At 44.9% G+C, this 13,433-nt stretch overlaps 1 protein-coding gene across 6 annotated transcripts in view; it reads left to right on the top strand.

Annotated features, from left to right (window-relative positions):
* The window catches only part of baiap2b (BAR/IMD domain containing adaptor protein 2b), a 174,495-nt gene that overhangs the window by 52,920 nt on the left and 108,142 nt on the right, over positions 1-13,433 (top strand). For 4 of the 6 annotated variants that reach the window (XM_024431506.2, XM_024431514.2, XM_024431529.2 and 1 more), the window contains exon 3: positions 1,826-1,912. The exons of the other annotated variants lie outside the window; for them this stretch is intronic. In XM_024431506.2, the coding sequence (XP_024287274.2) occupies positions 1,826-1,912 (87 nt within the window). The remainder of the gene's footprint in view (positions 1-1,825; positions 1,913-13,433) is intronic. 6 annotated transcript variants of the gene reach the window in all.

Raw genomic sequence — 13,433 nt, forward strand, 5'->3', positions numbered from 1 at the left:
TCTTCCTGGTTGTGTCAGTCTGAGTGAATCCAGCTACAGTGTAGTATGCTGTCGGCTTTAGGCTCTGGAGTCTGGGGTGTTCGTGTGGGTTATTATCAGTTCAGTGACCTCAGGATAACGATTCTGATAAATGTAGAGAATGGAAAGAAAAATTAATAAAGGAAAGATTACGGAAGGAAATGAGTGTAGACGAAGGCTTGTGAAACAGTGGTCAGGAATAGAGGTATAAATGGAGACAGAAATGAGCTGAGGCTCTCAATCTTAGTGTTTGAAGTGAAAATTAATATAATAATGTAGCATCCGCTTGTTGGCTGCGTTTCTGGGGGTATGATTCCCATATGATTGCATTACTGTAGAAAACTCAACTCAACTAGATGAACAGATTTGAATTCTTCCCACTTAGATTCAGGATGTATTTGGGTAACACTTTATTTCACTGTCCGGTTTAAATAAAGTTCTGACACTCCACATCAATATGTATCAGTCAAATCTTTTATTTTTTATTTCTTCCTACGATTTTTTATTATACTTATTTTTGTATTGTTATATACCCCTTTTTCTCCCCAGTTGGAAATGACAGTTTTGCCCCATCGCTGCAACTCCTGTACGGCCTCAGGGGAGGTGAAGATCGTGAGCCATGTGTCCTCTGAAACACGACCCCACAAAGCCACACTGCTTCTTGACACACTGCTCGCTTCACCTGGAAGCAACCCGCACCAATGTGTCGGCGTAAACATCGTACAACTAGCGACCGAAGTCAACGCACATGTGCCCGGCCCATCACAAGGAATTGCTAGAGCGAGATGGGACAAGGACATCCCAGCAAGCCAAACCCTCCCCTAACACAGACGACGCTGGGCCAATTGTGCGCCGCCTCATGGGTCCCCCGGTCACGGCCGGCTTCGACACAGCCCATGATCGAACCCGGATCTGTAGTGACGCCTCTAGCACTCCAATGCAGTGCTTTAGACCACTGCGCCACGCGGGAGGCCGTATCAGTCAAAGTTAATACATTCTGAGTGGAGTCTGCTTGTCGCATACATATGTATCCATCTAACTGGACATCCGGTCCCCTCATTATGAGAGCAACTCTGTGCCTGCTCTGTGTTCCTTGTCCCTGTGCCTGGACTGAGACCTGAGTCACTGGTAGATGTTTCAGTTAGTGTCTCTGTCACTCTGCATGAGTAACAGTCTAAAGGAGCACACTGGCTTCATTTGTATTGCAGTAGCCTATGAATCACCTTGAAAGTTAGGCAGGTTGTCAAATTATGTTTTAAAAGTTTTGCAGTTGTCAAGACTGGTATATCTTGCCTTCCCTGGACTTTCCTAACTTTCTCTAGTCTGTATTTCCTGTAGTTCCACTTTCCATCCAGCATCTGCTCTATCCAGCAATAGTTCCTATAGCTGTTTCTCTTCTTCAGTGCTGTCCTTTCCTTTTAGCCACCATTTTTATTGCCGCATTAGCCCTTTACATTGTCGCCTGCAGTAGCATTATCCCATTCCATTGTCGCCTGTAGTAGCATTAGCTCTTTCCATTGTTGATTGTAGTAGCATTAGCCCTTTCCATTGTCGCCTGAAGTAGCATTAGCCGTTTACATTGTCGCCTGTAGTAGCATTATCCCATTCCATTGTCGCCTGTAGTAGCATTAGCCCTTTCCATTGTAGCCTGTAGCAGCATTAGATCTTTCCCATTATAGACTATAGTTGCCTTTAGCCCTTTCCCTAAGTGACTGGGGCTATTGCTATAGCTGGGGTGATGAAGGCTTTAATGTCCAATATTTCCACTCCGCCCCTGATCTGACGCCCAATACTTCCATGTTTCCAGGTGTCACATTTGCTGCAAAGGGCTACTTCGAGGCACTGGTGAGGATGGGAGAGATGGCCAGCGAAAGTCAAGGCTCTAAGGATCTTGGTGAGTCCTAGTGTTGGCTGTAGGAGGTTGCAGCACCCCTAGTGGGGTGGAGGGGGTTGTAGAACCCCTATTTTTTTATTTGATTTAAAAAAATGTCACCTTTATTTAACTAGGTAGGCCAGTTGAGAACAAGTTCTCATTTATAACTGCGACCTGGCCAAGATAAATTAAAACAGTGCGACGAAAACAACAACAGAGTTACACATAAACAAACGAACAGTCAATAACACAAAATAAAAGAAAAAATGAAAAATCTATGTACAGTGTGTGCAAATGTAGAAGAGTAGGGAGGTAGGCAATAAATAGGCCCTAGAGGTGAAAATAATTACAATTTAGCATTAATACTGTAGTGATAGATGTGCAGATGATAATGTGCAAGTAGAGACACTGTAGTGCAAAATAGCAAGAGGGTAAGTAATAATATGGGGATGAGGTAGTCGGGTGTGTTATTTACAGATTGGCTGTGTACAGGTACAGTGATCGGTCAGCTGCTCTGACAGCTGATGCTTAAAGTTAGAGAGGGAGATATAAGACTCCAGCTTCAGAGATTTTTGCAATTCGTTCCAGTCATTGGCAGCAGAGAACTGGAAGGTAAGGCGGGCAAAGGATGTGTTGGCTTTGGGGATGACCAGTGCAATATACCTGCTGGAGCGTGTGCTACGGGTGGGTTTTGCTATGGTGACCAGTGAGCTGAGATAAGACTTATAGATGACCTGGACCTTATAGATGATCCTGGCGATGGATGTGTAGTGAGGGCGAGCCAACGAGAGTATACAGGTCGCAGTGATTGGTAGTATATGGGGCTTTGGTGATAAAACGGACTGCACTGTGATAGACTACATCCAGTTTGCTGAGTGTTAGGGGCTATTTTGTAAATGACATCGCCGAAGTCAAGGATCGGTAGGATAGTCAGTTTTACGAGGGTATGTTTGGCAGCATGAGTGAAGGAGGCTTTTTTGCAAAATAAGAAGCCGATTCTAGATTTAATTTTGGATTGGAGATGCTTAATGTGAGTCTGGAAGGAGTGTTTACAGTCTAACCAGACTCCTAGGTATTTGTAGTTGTCCACATATTCTAGGTCAGAACCGTCCAGAGTAGTGATGCTAGTTGGGCAGGAGGGTGCGGGCAGCAATCGGTTGAAGACCATGTACTTAGTTTTACTAGCATTTAAAATCAGTTGGAGGCCATGGAAGGAATGTTGCATGGCGTTGAAGCTCGTTTGGAGGTTTATTAGCACAGTGTCCGAAGAATGGACAGATGTTTACATAATGGTGTTGTCTGCGTAGAGGTGGATCAGAGAATCATCAGCAGCTAGAGCGACATCATTGATATATACAGAGAAAAGAGTCGACCCGAGAATTGAACCCTGTGGCAACCCCATAGAGACTGCCAGAGGTCCGGACAACAGGCCCTCCGATTTGGCACACTGAACTCTATCTGAGAAGTAGTTGGTGAACCAGGCGAGGCAGTCATTTGAGAAGCCAAGGCTATTGAGTCTGCCGATAAGAATGCGGTGATTGACAGAGTTGAAAGCCTTGGCAAGTTGCTGCAGGGACTTTGGCCAGGGTAGGGGTAGTCAGGTGGAAAGCATGGCCAGCCTTGGAAAAATGCAAATGATCGATTATCGTAGATTTATCAGTGGTGACAGTGTTTCCAATCCGCAGTGCAGTGGGCAGCGGGGAGGAGATGCTCTTACTCGCCATGTACTTTACAGTGTCCCAAAACATTTTGGAATTAGTGCTAGAGGAAGCAAATTTCTGTTTGAAAAAGCTAGCCTTGGCTTTCCTAACTGACTGAGGATATCGGTTCCTGACTTCCCTGAAAAGTTGCATATCGCCGGGGCTTTTCGATCCTAATGCAGAACACCACCGGATGTTTTTGTGCAGGTCAAGGGCAGTCAAGTCTGGGGTGAACCAAGGGCTATATCTGTTCTTAGTGCTACATTTTTTGAATGGGGCATGCTAAATTAAGATGGAGAGGAAAGCACTTTTGAAGAGCATCCAGGCATCCTCTACTGACGGGATGAGGTCAATATCCTTCCAGGATACCCGGGCCAGGTCGATTAGAAAGTCCTGCTCGCTGAAGTGTTTTAGGGAGCGTTTGACAGTGATGAGGGGTGGTCGTTTGACCGCGGACCCATTACGCATGCAGGCAATGAGTCAGTGATCGCTGAGATCCTGGTTGAAGACAGCAGAGGTGTATTTATAGTGCAGGTTGGTCAGGATGATATCTAAGAGGGTGCCCATGGTTACAGGTTTCGGGTTGTACCTGGTAGGTTCCTTGATGATTTGTGTGAGATTCAGGGCATCTAGCTTAGATTGTAGGACGGCCGGGGTGTTAAGCATGCCCCAATTAAGGTCACCTAACAGTATGGACTCTGAAGGTAGATGGGGAGCCATCAATTCACATATTGTTTCCAGGGCACAGCTGGGTGCCGAGGAGGGTCTATAACAAGCGGCAATGGTGAGGGACTTGTTTCTGGAAAGGTGGAATTTAAAAAGTAGAGGCTCGAATTGTTTGGGCACAGACTGGATTGTATGTTAGAACTCTGGATGCTATCTCCACAGTAGATTTCAACTCCACCCCCTTTGGCAGTTCTATCTTGTCGGAAAATTTTATAGTTAGGGATGGAAATTTCAGGATTTTGGTGGCCTTCCTAAACCAGGAGTCAGACACACGGCTAGGACATCCGGGTTGGCTAAGTGTGCTAAAGCAGTGAATAAAACAAACTTAGGGAGGAGGCTTCTAATGTTAACATGCATGAAACCAATGCTTTAACAGTTACAGAAGTCAACAAATGAGTGCGCCTGGGGAATGGGAGTGATGCAGGGGGCTACAGGGCCTGGATTAATCTCTACATCACCAGAGGAACAAAAGAGGAGTAGAATAAGAGTATGGCTAAAGGCTAAAAGAACTGGTCGTCTAGTGAGAGCAGTTTTCCGGGTGCGGAAGAATAGATTCCAAGCATAATATACAGACAAGGGTATGGTAGGATGTGAGTACAGTGGAGGTAAGCCTAGGCATTGAGTAAAGATGAGAGAGGTTTTGTCTCTAGAGGCACCATTTAAGCCATGTGTGGCCACTGCATGTGTGGGGGGTGGAACATAAGGGCTAGCTAAGGCATATTGAGCAGGGCTGGAGGCTCTACAGTGAAACGAGGAAAAAATTACTAACCAAAACAGCAATAGACAAGGCATATTGACATTAGGTCGAGGCATGTGTAGCCGAGTGATCATATGGTCCAGTGAGTAACTAGGCGAGCTGGAGGCACGGCGATTCAGACAGCTAGCAGGCCGGGGCTAGCAGATGGGCCTCAGGCAGACGTCGCAACTAGAGTCTGTTGAAACCCCCTCGGACAGTTACGTCGGCAGACGTCGTGATGGATCAGCAGGGCTCTGTGTCGGCAGCAAAGGGTCCAGGCCAATTGGCAGAAGAGGTATTGAATCCCAGGAATTATCTGATGGAATTCTTTGGCTAGCCGGGAGAAGGGCCTAGCTTGAGGGTAGCTCCAGGCTAACTACTAGCTAGTACCTAGTTAGCTGGCTAGCTTCAGAAGGCAGTTCCGGTTCAAAAGTGTAAAAATAGCAGATCCATACCACATTGAGTGAGGCGCGTTGCAGGGGAGTATGTTCAGTCCGTAGATGGAAAAAGAGATCAAAAAAGTAATACAAATATATACTAAGAAAAACGATATATATAAGGGACAAGACAATCAAAACAGACATCCCCACTGCTATGCCATCTTGGAAGAGATTTATTGGGCTGGAGGGGGTTGCAGAAAGACCTGCTGTACAGGGGATAGATGGCAAGGGGTGTGAATGGGAAAAGGACAAATAATGAGCAAAAGTAGCTGAAGCACCACCTGAAACTGGACCCACTCACTCACTCACTCACTCACTCACTCACTCACTCACTCACTCACTCACTCACTCACTCACTCACTCACTCACTCACTCACTCATTCACACATAAACACACACTCACTCATTCACACACTCACAAACACACGCACACACACTCATTCACTCACTCACACACACACACACACACACACACACACACACACACACACACACACCACACACACACACACACACACACACACACACACACACACACACACACACACACACACACACACACACACACACACTCATTCACTCACTTACACATGCACACACACAAGCATGTTCTGTTTGTTGTTGTTGTTTATTACAGTCAGTTATTACTGCACTATGGGAAAGGGGAGCTTACAGTACTCTAATGTTTCCAACATTTTCCACTGACATACTGAGGCAATCACATCCCCTTAGACTTTTAATCTCTTATATTTGATATGGAAAAGCTTATTTTGTTTAGCGCTTGTTTTCCCTCAAACTCAGCATCCTATGAATTATGCTGTTTTGCTTTTTTATTTTTCCCTTAGACCCCAGAGAAGATAAATATTCAAAATAATTCTGAAACGTATCTTACTCTTTTTTTAATATTGATTAACCCGACACGCATATTATCAGCAGATTTTCTTTTCTTTCACAACATCCTTATTGATTATGTTCATTAATAGGAGTGTAAAGACACTGTTTTGGGGGTGACGACTATCTGTACTCACTTGTCCTTTTCCAGTCAGTGAGAACTAACACAACCTCTGTGTGTGGAACGGTTTGGCTTTTCCTGGTCTGTTTCTGTTCATGTCAGGCTAACAAAGACATGGTGGCGAAAGAGGGATGAATGAAGGAATGTGACTGGGGGTGGGGTATAGGCGGTGGTGGTGATGGTGGGAGGGCAAAGTTCTGATTGGAGCTAAGGTGTTGACATGGGAAACAGCAGCAGGTTATGTCTCTACTAACGACATCTAGAATAAATGATTGGCTTGTGTTTAAGTCCCGCCTCCTGAGTCTGAGCACTGTGTAGCCGAGTCTCTTGCTCCCTCCTCTGACCTTTCCTAAGTCTGAGGGGAATTTGGATAGTGGATGGAAGTGGAGGAAGGAGGGAGGGATGATGAGAATAGAGGAAAGCGGAAAGGAGGGTTGTCTGAGATCAGAGGTTAGAGAGGAGGATAGAAAGAATAGCTTCCTCATTCATTATTCATGGTAGAAGAAGTCTTTTTATTTTGGCCTTCACATTTCTTCTGAAGTTTTCATCTTTTCATCCCCCCACTCTGCCTCTCTCAGTCAATGCTGATTGAACTGAGTTGGTTTGCCCACTCCAATCTGAACAGTAGAAGCCCATTATAGTCTGTATTCAGCCTCAATGACATTATCTGTGCAGTGACCGGCTCTATTGCTGCTGATGATTCTATTCTAAACAGGTGTTGAACCATCTCCATATTAAACAGGTGTTGAACCATCTCCATATTAAACAGGTGTTGAACCATCTCCATATTAAACAGGTGTTGAACCATCTCCATATTAAACAGGTGTTGAACCATCTCCATATTAAACAGGTGTTTATGGGCCTCCCGAAATGGCACAGCTGTCTAAGGCACTGCATCACAGTGCTAGAGGCGTCAATACAGATCTGGGTTCGATCCTGGACTGTTTCACAGCCGACCACAACCGGGAGATCAATGAGGCGGCGCACAATTGGCCCAGCGTCGCCCGGGTCAGGGGAGGGTTTGGCTTGCTGGGATGTCCTTGTCCCATCGCGCTGCTTGTGACAGGCGGGCGCATGCCTGCTGACTTTCGGTCGCTAGCTGTATGGTGTTTCCTCTGACACATTGGTGCGGGTCGCTTCCGGGTTAAGCAAGCAGTGTGTCAAGAAGCAGTGCAGCTTGGCGGAGTCGTGATTCCGAGGACGAATGGCTCTCGACCTTCGCCTCTCCCGAGTCCGTACGGGAGTTGCAGCGATAGGACAAGACTGTAACTACCAATTAGATATCACAGAATTGTGGAGTAAAAGGGTTGATCCATGTCCATATTGATTCTGTACTCTCTATGGTCCCTTATCTACTTCCTGTCCTAAAGTGTGTGTGTGATTTGTGTTTTATGAGGTCCTTTGGTTGTTTTTGCAAACCTAGCCCCTAGCCATGACTAAGCAGCACAGTATATCCCTCCCTCCCTCTCTGCAGTCTAGTGACAGGCAGGGCTGAACAGAGGAGACTGATTCTGTCTCTGGACATCAGTGTTGCCTAAAGCAACCAAAGTATGTGTGTGTTTGTGTGTGTGCATGAGTGCGTGTGTATGTACTACACCTGAGCATGCATTTATTTGTCACAGTACTTGCATGTATGATGTGAGAAACATCACAAAAGATGCTCTGTGTTCATTCTTTGTAGTTCAATGGCTCACCAGTCAGGCTAACCTGCAGTGACAGTGTGATTGCTTGATCAGCCATTCTATCTCCACCCAGTGATAAAAGGAAACAGTTGCTGTATAGATTCCAATTAACTACATGGTCGAAGGCTTGTTTTGTATTTGACAGCTGACTGTTTATATCACGCAGAGGGAGGAGGGGCGGCAGAAATGCAGTACTATAGCCTAATGGATGAACATCGGCATTGAATAGTCTAGAACAATTATAAAATGAAGCAATGAAACCAGAAAGACAGCCATTATTCGCACAATTTGCCTAATGTCAGCCCATTACATTGTTTTTTTTTTACCCAGGATAGTGTAGTCAGCCCAAGGGGCAATGCCAGGCCAGGCAGGCAGTGAGCAAAAGGGGTCATTTGGGATCTCCCGGGCCGACTGGGTGGGCACGCGGACCCCTTTGATAGCCGTGCTGTCTGTGGGCGGGCTGGGATGGCTGGCAGCACTCTGCTGTGGCATGAAGTACAAACGCTTTTACAGCCTGCTCACTTTCATTATCCGCAGGCCCCATGATCTTCTCTCTCTCTCTCTCTCTCTCTGCTGGCTGCCTGGCGTAGAGAGAGAGTGTAGACACACACACACTCCTCTGCTATGTCTCCACCAGTGGCCAGAGTGCCCAGGCTGACAGGCAGATAAGGAGCGGCAGGATGGATAACAGGTGATGGATGGGTGGTGCCACGTCACTTGGCTTTAAACAATCTCTTGCATACTGTAGTACTTACCCCCAGTTTATAACTGATGCGGATAGAGAGATAAGGGGAAGGATTTGTAAAATGGGGGGCAAGTAATTATTGCGTTATTATCATTGTGTTTCTTGAGGGGAGAAATAGCCGGATGCGTCAGGCAGTCGACAGAGTAGTAGAGATGCGCCTTCATTTAGTGGAGAGAGACTCCATGTGCGTCCCTATAGTGCACTATATAGGAAATAGAGTGCAGGCTGTGATGCAGCCCATGTCCCACGGTCGCCTCTACAATGTAATGACTGTAAAATATCTGATTAATCCAAGCAGAATAAATTAACAGTAGTTAATGGTATTAGGATTATAGAGAGAGGCATGCACAGTCTTGACCCATAGATGACAAGGCAAAAAGAGGGCGAAGAGGATGGAGAAGGGAGGAGGAGGATAAGGGAGGAGAGAGGGAGGGTGGTGAGGGAAAGGGCAGGAGTGGGTAGTTAGTGAGAGAAAGCCAATGTGAATGGGTAGCTAAGAGTACTGAACAGAGCTGTAGTTGCTAACGTTGTACATTGATTGACGATCATTTAAGCAGATACTACCTCTGGGTTAGACATATACATAATTGATCAGAAGTCATAATCCAACAAATCAATAATATATCAACCCAAGCTAACCAGGGGAAATCACAGCCAAAGAAAACAATCCAAAAAGTTCTCCCATCACACTCTCCCATCCCATCATCTAAATTATGTGGCTTTGCTCTCAAACTGAGCTCCCAGGATGCGTCCCAAATGTCACCCTATTCCCTATGGGCCCTGGTCAAAAGTAGTGTAGTATATAGGGAATGGGGTGGCCTGATTGCCTGTTCCCTACAGTTATCCTGGTTCTAGGTTATATAAAGAGAGGGTATTTTTAAGGTGACGCGCTCCGCTAGAGGACTTTTGTCACGTGAGGATAAATAATGTAGACGTCTCTAATGTGCGTTAGAGACAGGGGAATGGAACTGCACTGCACACACAGGACTGAATAATCAACTAACATCACCCCTAAGGGGTGTATGCAGTAGCTGCAATACTGTAGTGTTACATAGAATCAAATCAAATGAAAATGTATTTGTCACATGCAACAGACTGTACCGTGAAATGATTACTTACAAATCCTTGACCAACAGCGCAGTCAGAAGTTTACATACACTAAGTTTACATACAGTGATATGTACATACAGTCACTGTGGGAATGATGTCATCGATGCACTGATTGATGAAGCTGATGACTGAGGTGGTGTTCTCCTCAGTGCCATTGGATGAATCCTGGAAAATATTCCAGTCTGTGCTTGCAAAACAATCCTGTAGTGTAGCATCTGTGTCATCTGACTACTTCCGTATTGAGCAAGTCACTGGTACTTCCTGCTTTAGTTTTTGCTTGTAAGCAGGAATCGTGGGGATAGAAATATGGTCAGATTTGCCAAATGGCGGGCGGGGGAGAGCTTTGTATGCATCCCTGTGTGTGGAGTAAGGTTGGTCTAGGTTTTTTTCCCCCCTGGTTGCACATGTGATATGCTGGTACAAATTTGGTAAAACTTGTTTGGTAAACTTGTTTGGTGAATCCCCCCTATTCTTTCTATCCTCCTCTCTAACCTCTGATCTCAGACAACCCTCAGTAGTTCTAAAACTTGTGGTGATATTGCTGAGAGCCACATCAATACGACTATTATACATGGAACTTTAGATAAACTTCTCCTTAATGCAACCGCTGTGTCAGATTTCAAAAAAACTTTACGGAGAAAGCAAACCATGCAATAATCTGAGTTCAGCCTTTAGACAACAAAGCAGCCAAAATATACCCGCCATATTGGGTAGTCAACATTACTCAGAAATAGCATTTTAAATATTCACTTACCTTTGATGGTCTTCATCAGAATGCACTCCCAGGAATCCCTGTTCCACCATAACTGTTTGATTTGTTCGGATAATGTCCATCAGTAATGTCCAAATATCTTCTTTTATTATGGCGTTTGGTAAACAAATCCAAAAGCGCGTTCAGGTTTCGCCAAACGTCGGACAAAAAGTTCAAAAGGTTCCGTTACAGCCCGTAGAAACATGCAAAATTAAGTATGGAATAAATCTTTAGGATGTTTTTAACATAAAACTTCATTAATGTTCCAACCGGACAAATCCTTAGTCTGTACAAAAGAAGTGGAACGTAGCTAGCTTTCACGTGAACGCGCCAGACCGAGGCTGTGGCACTCTGCCAGACCACTCACTCAAAGAGCCCTTATGAGCCCCTCCTTTAGAGTAGAATCCTCAAAACAGGTTCTAAATACTGTTGACATCGAGTGGAAGCCTTGGGAAGTGAAACATAACTAATATCACCCTGTATCTTCAATGCGGGCTGAGTTGAAAAACTACAAACCTCAGATTTCCCACTTCCTGGTTGGATTTTTTCTCAGGTGTTTGCCTGCCATATGAGTTCTGTTATACTCACAGACATCATTCAAACAGTTTTAGAACTTTCAGAGTGTTTTCTATCCAATACTAATAATAATATTCATATATTAAAAAGTGAAAAGTGAAAATGCTGCCCCCTATCCCAAAAACATTAAAGTCCCCGGCCACTAGGAGCGCTGCTTCTGGGTGAGTGTTTTCTTCTTGGCTATTGGCCTTATACAATTTGTTAAGAGCGGCCCTAGTGCCAGCTTCATTTTGTGGTGGTAAATAGACGGCTACGAATAAGACAGATGAGAACTCTCTTGGTAGATAGTGTGGTCCACAGCTTATCATAAGGTACTCTACCTCAGGCGAGCAATACCTCGAGACTTCTTTAATTTTAGATATCGCTCACCAGCTGTTATTGACAAATAGACACCCCTCGTCTTACCAGAGGTAGCGTCTCTGTTCTGCCGGTGCATGGAAAATCTCGCTAGCTCTATATTGTCCGTATCTTCATTCAGCCACGTCTCGGTGAAACAACATAAGATGTTAGTTTTTAATGTCCCGTTGGTAGGATAATCTTAATCGTAGGTCATCAATTTTATTTTCCAATGATTGCACGTTAGCAAGAAGAACAGATGGCAGTGGGGGTTTACTCGCTGGCCTCTGGATTCTCAGAAGGCTGCCTGATCTGCGGCCCCTTTCCCAGCATCATTTCTTCTTGCATAAGGTGTGGATCTGGGCCTGTTCCAATGCAGGATATCCTTCTCGTCAGACTTGTTAACTCCCTTTGGTGTGTGTGTGTCCTTCCTCTTATCATAAATGAGTGTGATTACCTGCAAAGACAGAGCCCAAGTGCACACTAACAAGGAACACTTCCTCATAGAACAGTACATGTTTGATTTGGATCTATGTTGAACATAGTGAACATACTTCTAGCATGTGCCTTTGGCTTGAATACAGAGACACTTCTTCCTGCTGTATTACAGGCTGTGGGGAATATTGAGGGAAAATTTGTCATAACAGTGTTCCTGTACTAAAAGAAAAAGGACAACAAAGAGAAACAAAATAACTATGTGATATTTAAAGGTAAGTGACTCTCATCCGGAGCGGAGTGGGGGCTATGAGATTCACAATTCATTTCACTGTTTTGACCCTATTATTCATTCCAAAATCATTATTTCATTGTTACTAACCCTATTCCAAACCATTACACCACAACTGACTCATAGAAGATCCATTCGCACATGTGAAGACAACTTTTATTCTGTGAGCCATTGTTGGGCTACAAATAGAAGTTAAAAAGTAATTCTAGTCATAGTGTTTTCATTTCAAGTTATTCAAGTGGAGGGATATTCGCTTTTCATCCATCTCTTTGAGAAGGAGGAAAGAATGGATGTTCAGTAATTGTTCCACTCCAGCAGAAGTGAGAGTCAGTCTGCCCCCCTCCACCCCTCCCTCTCTCCATCCCTCTCTCTCTCAATCTGGGCACCCACACAATGATGTGGGAGCGTACGCAGGCAGGCAGACAGGCAAGCAGGGAGCCCTAAGAGAACACTCTGCCGCCGCACACAGTAAACTATAAATAGATCAAATTGGTTCCTTTATGGGAGAGATTCCGTAAAAGGGAGCTGGAAGAGGGAAGGTGGAGAGGAGAACCCAAATAGGCCGGAACAACGCGCAGGCAGCCCAAAAATGGCTCGTTGATCATGTCACGCGGCTGAAAATGGCATCTCTGGCTTCCGCACTGCCACTACCGGTTAGCGTCTATGCCCATAACAGGGCATCAGTCATCAAACTTGTCATTCTGATGCTAATTATATTGCTGATATATTTGTCATTATACTATAGTAAGGTCAGAATTGGTTCATCTAGTATAAAGCGTGGGTAGAGTATGTGAGGGAATAGAACAGAACATAAATAGTATCAATACCCTTGAATTAGATTCTCAATATCCTCTGTTATTAATGGTTTCCTCCACATGTGTAACGGAGTTAAGAACGAATCAATCCACAGCTGGCCTGAATTGTTGCCGATGGAGATATCAAATTAGATCTGAAACGGTAGCTCAAATGGTTGGTACCTCATCAAGGAGGGCGGTCGGTTG

This window comes from Oncorhynchus tshawytscha, linkage group LG01, assembly GCF_018296145.1.
Source record: "Oncorhynchus tshawytscha isolate Ot180627B linkage group LG01, Otsh_v2.0, whole genome shotgun sequence".
Taxonomy (NCBI): Eukaryota; Metazoa; Chordata; class Actinopteri; order Salmoniformes; family Salmonidae; genus Oncorhynchus; species Oncorhynchus tshawytscha.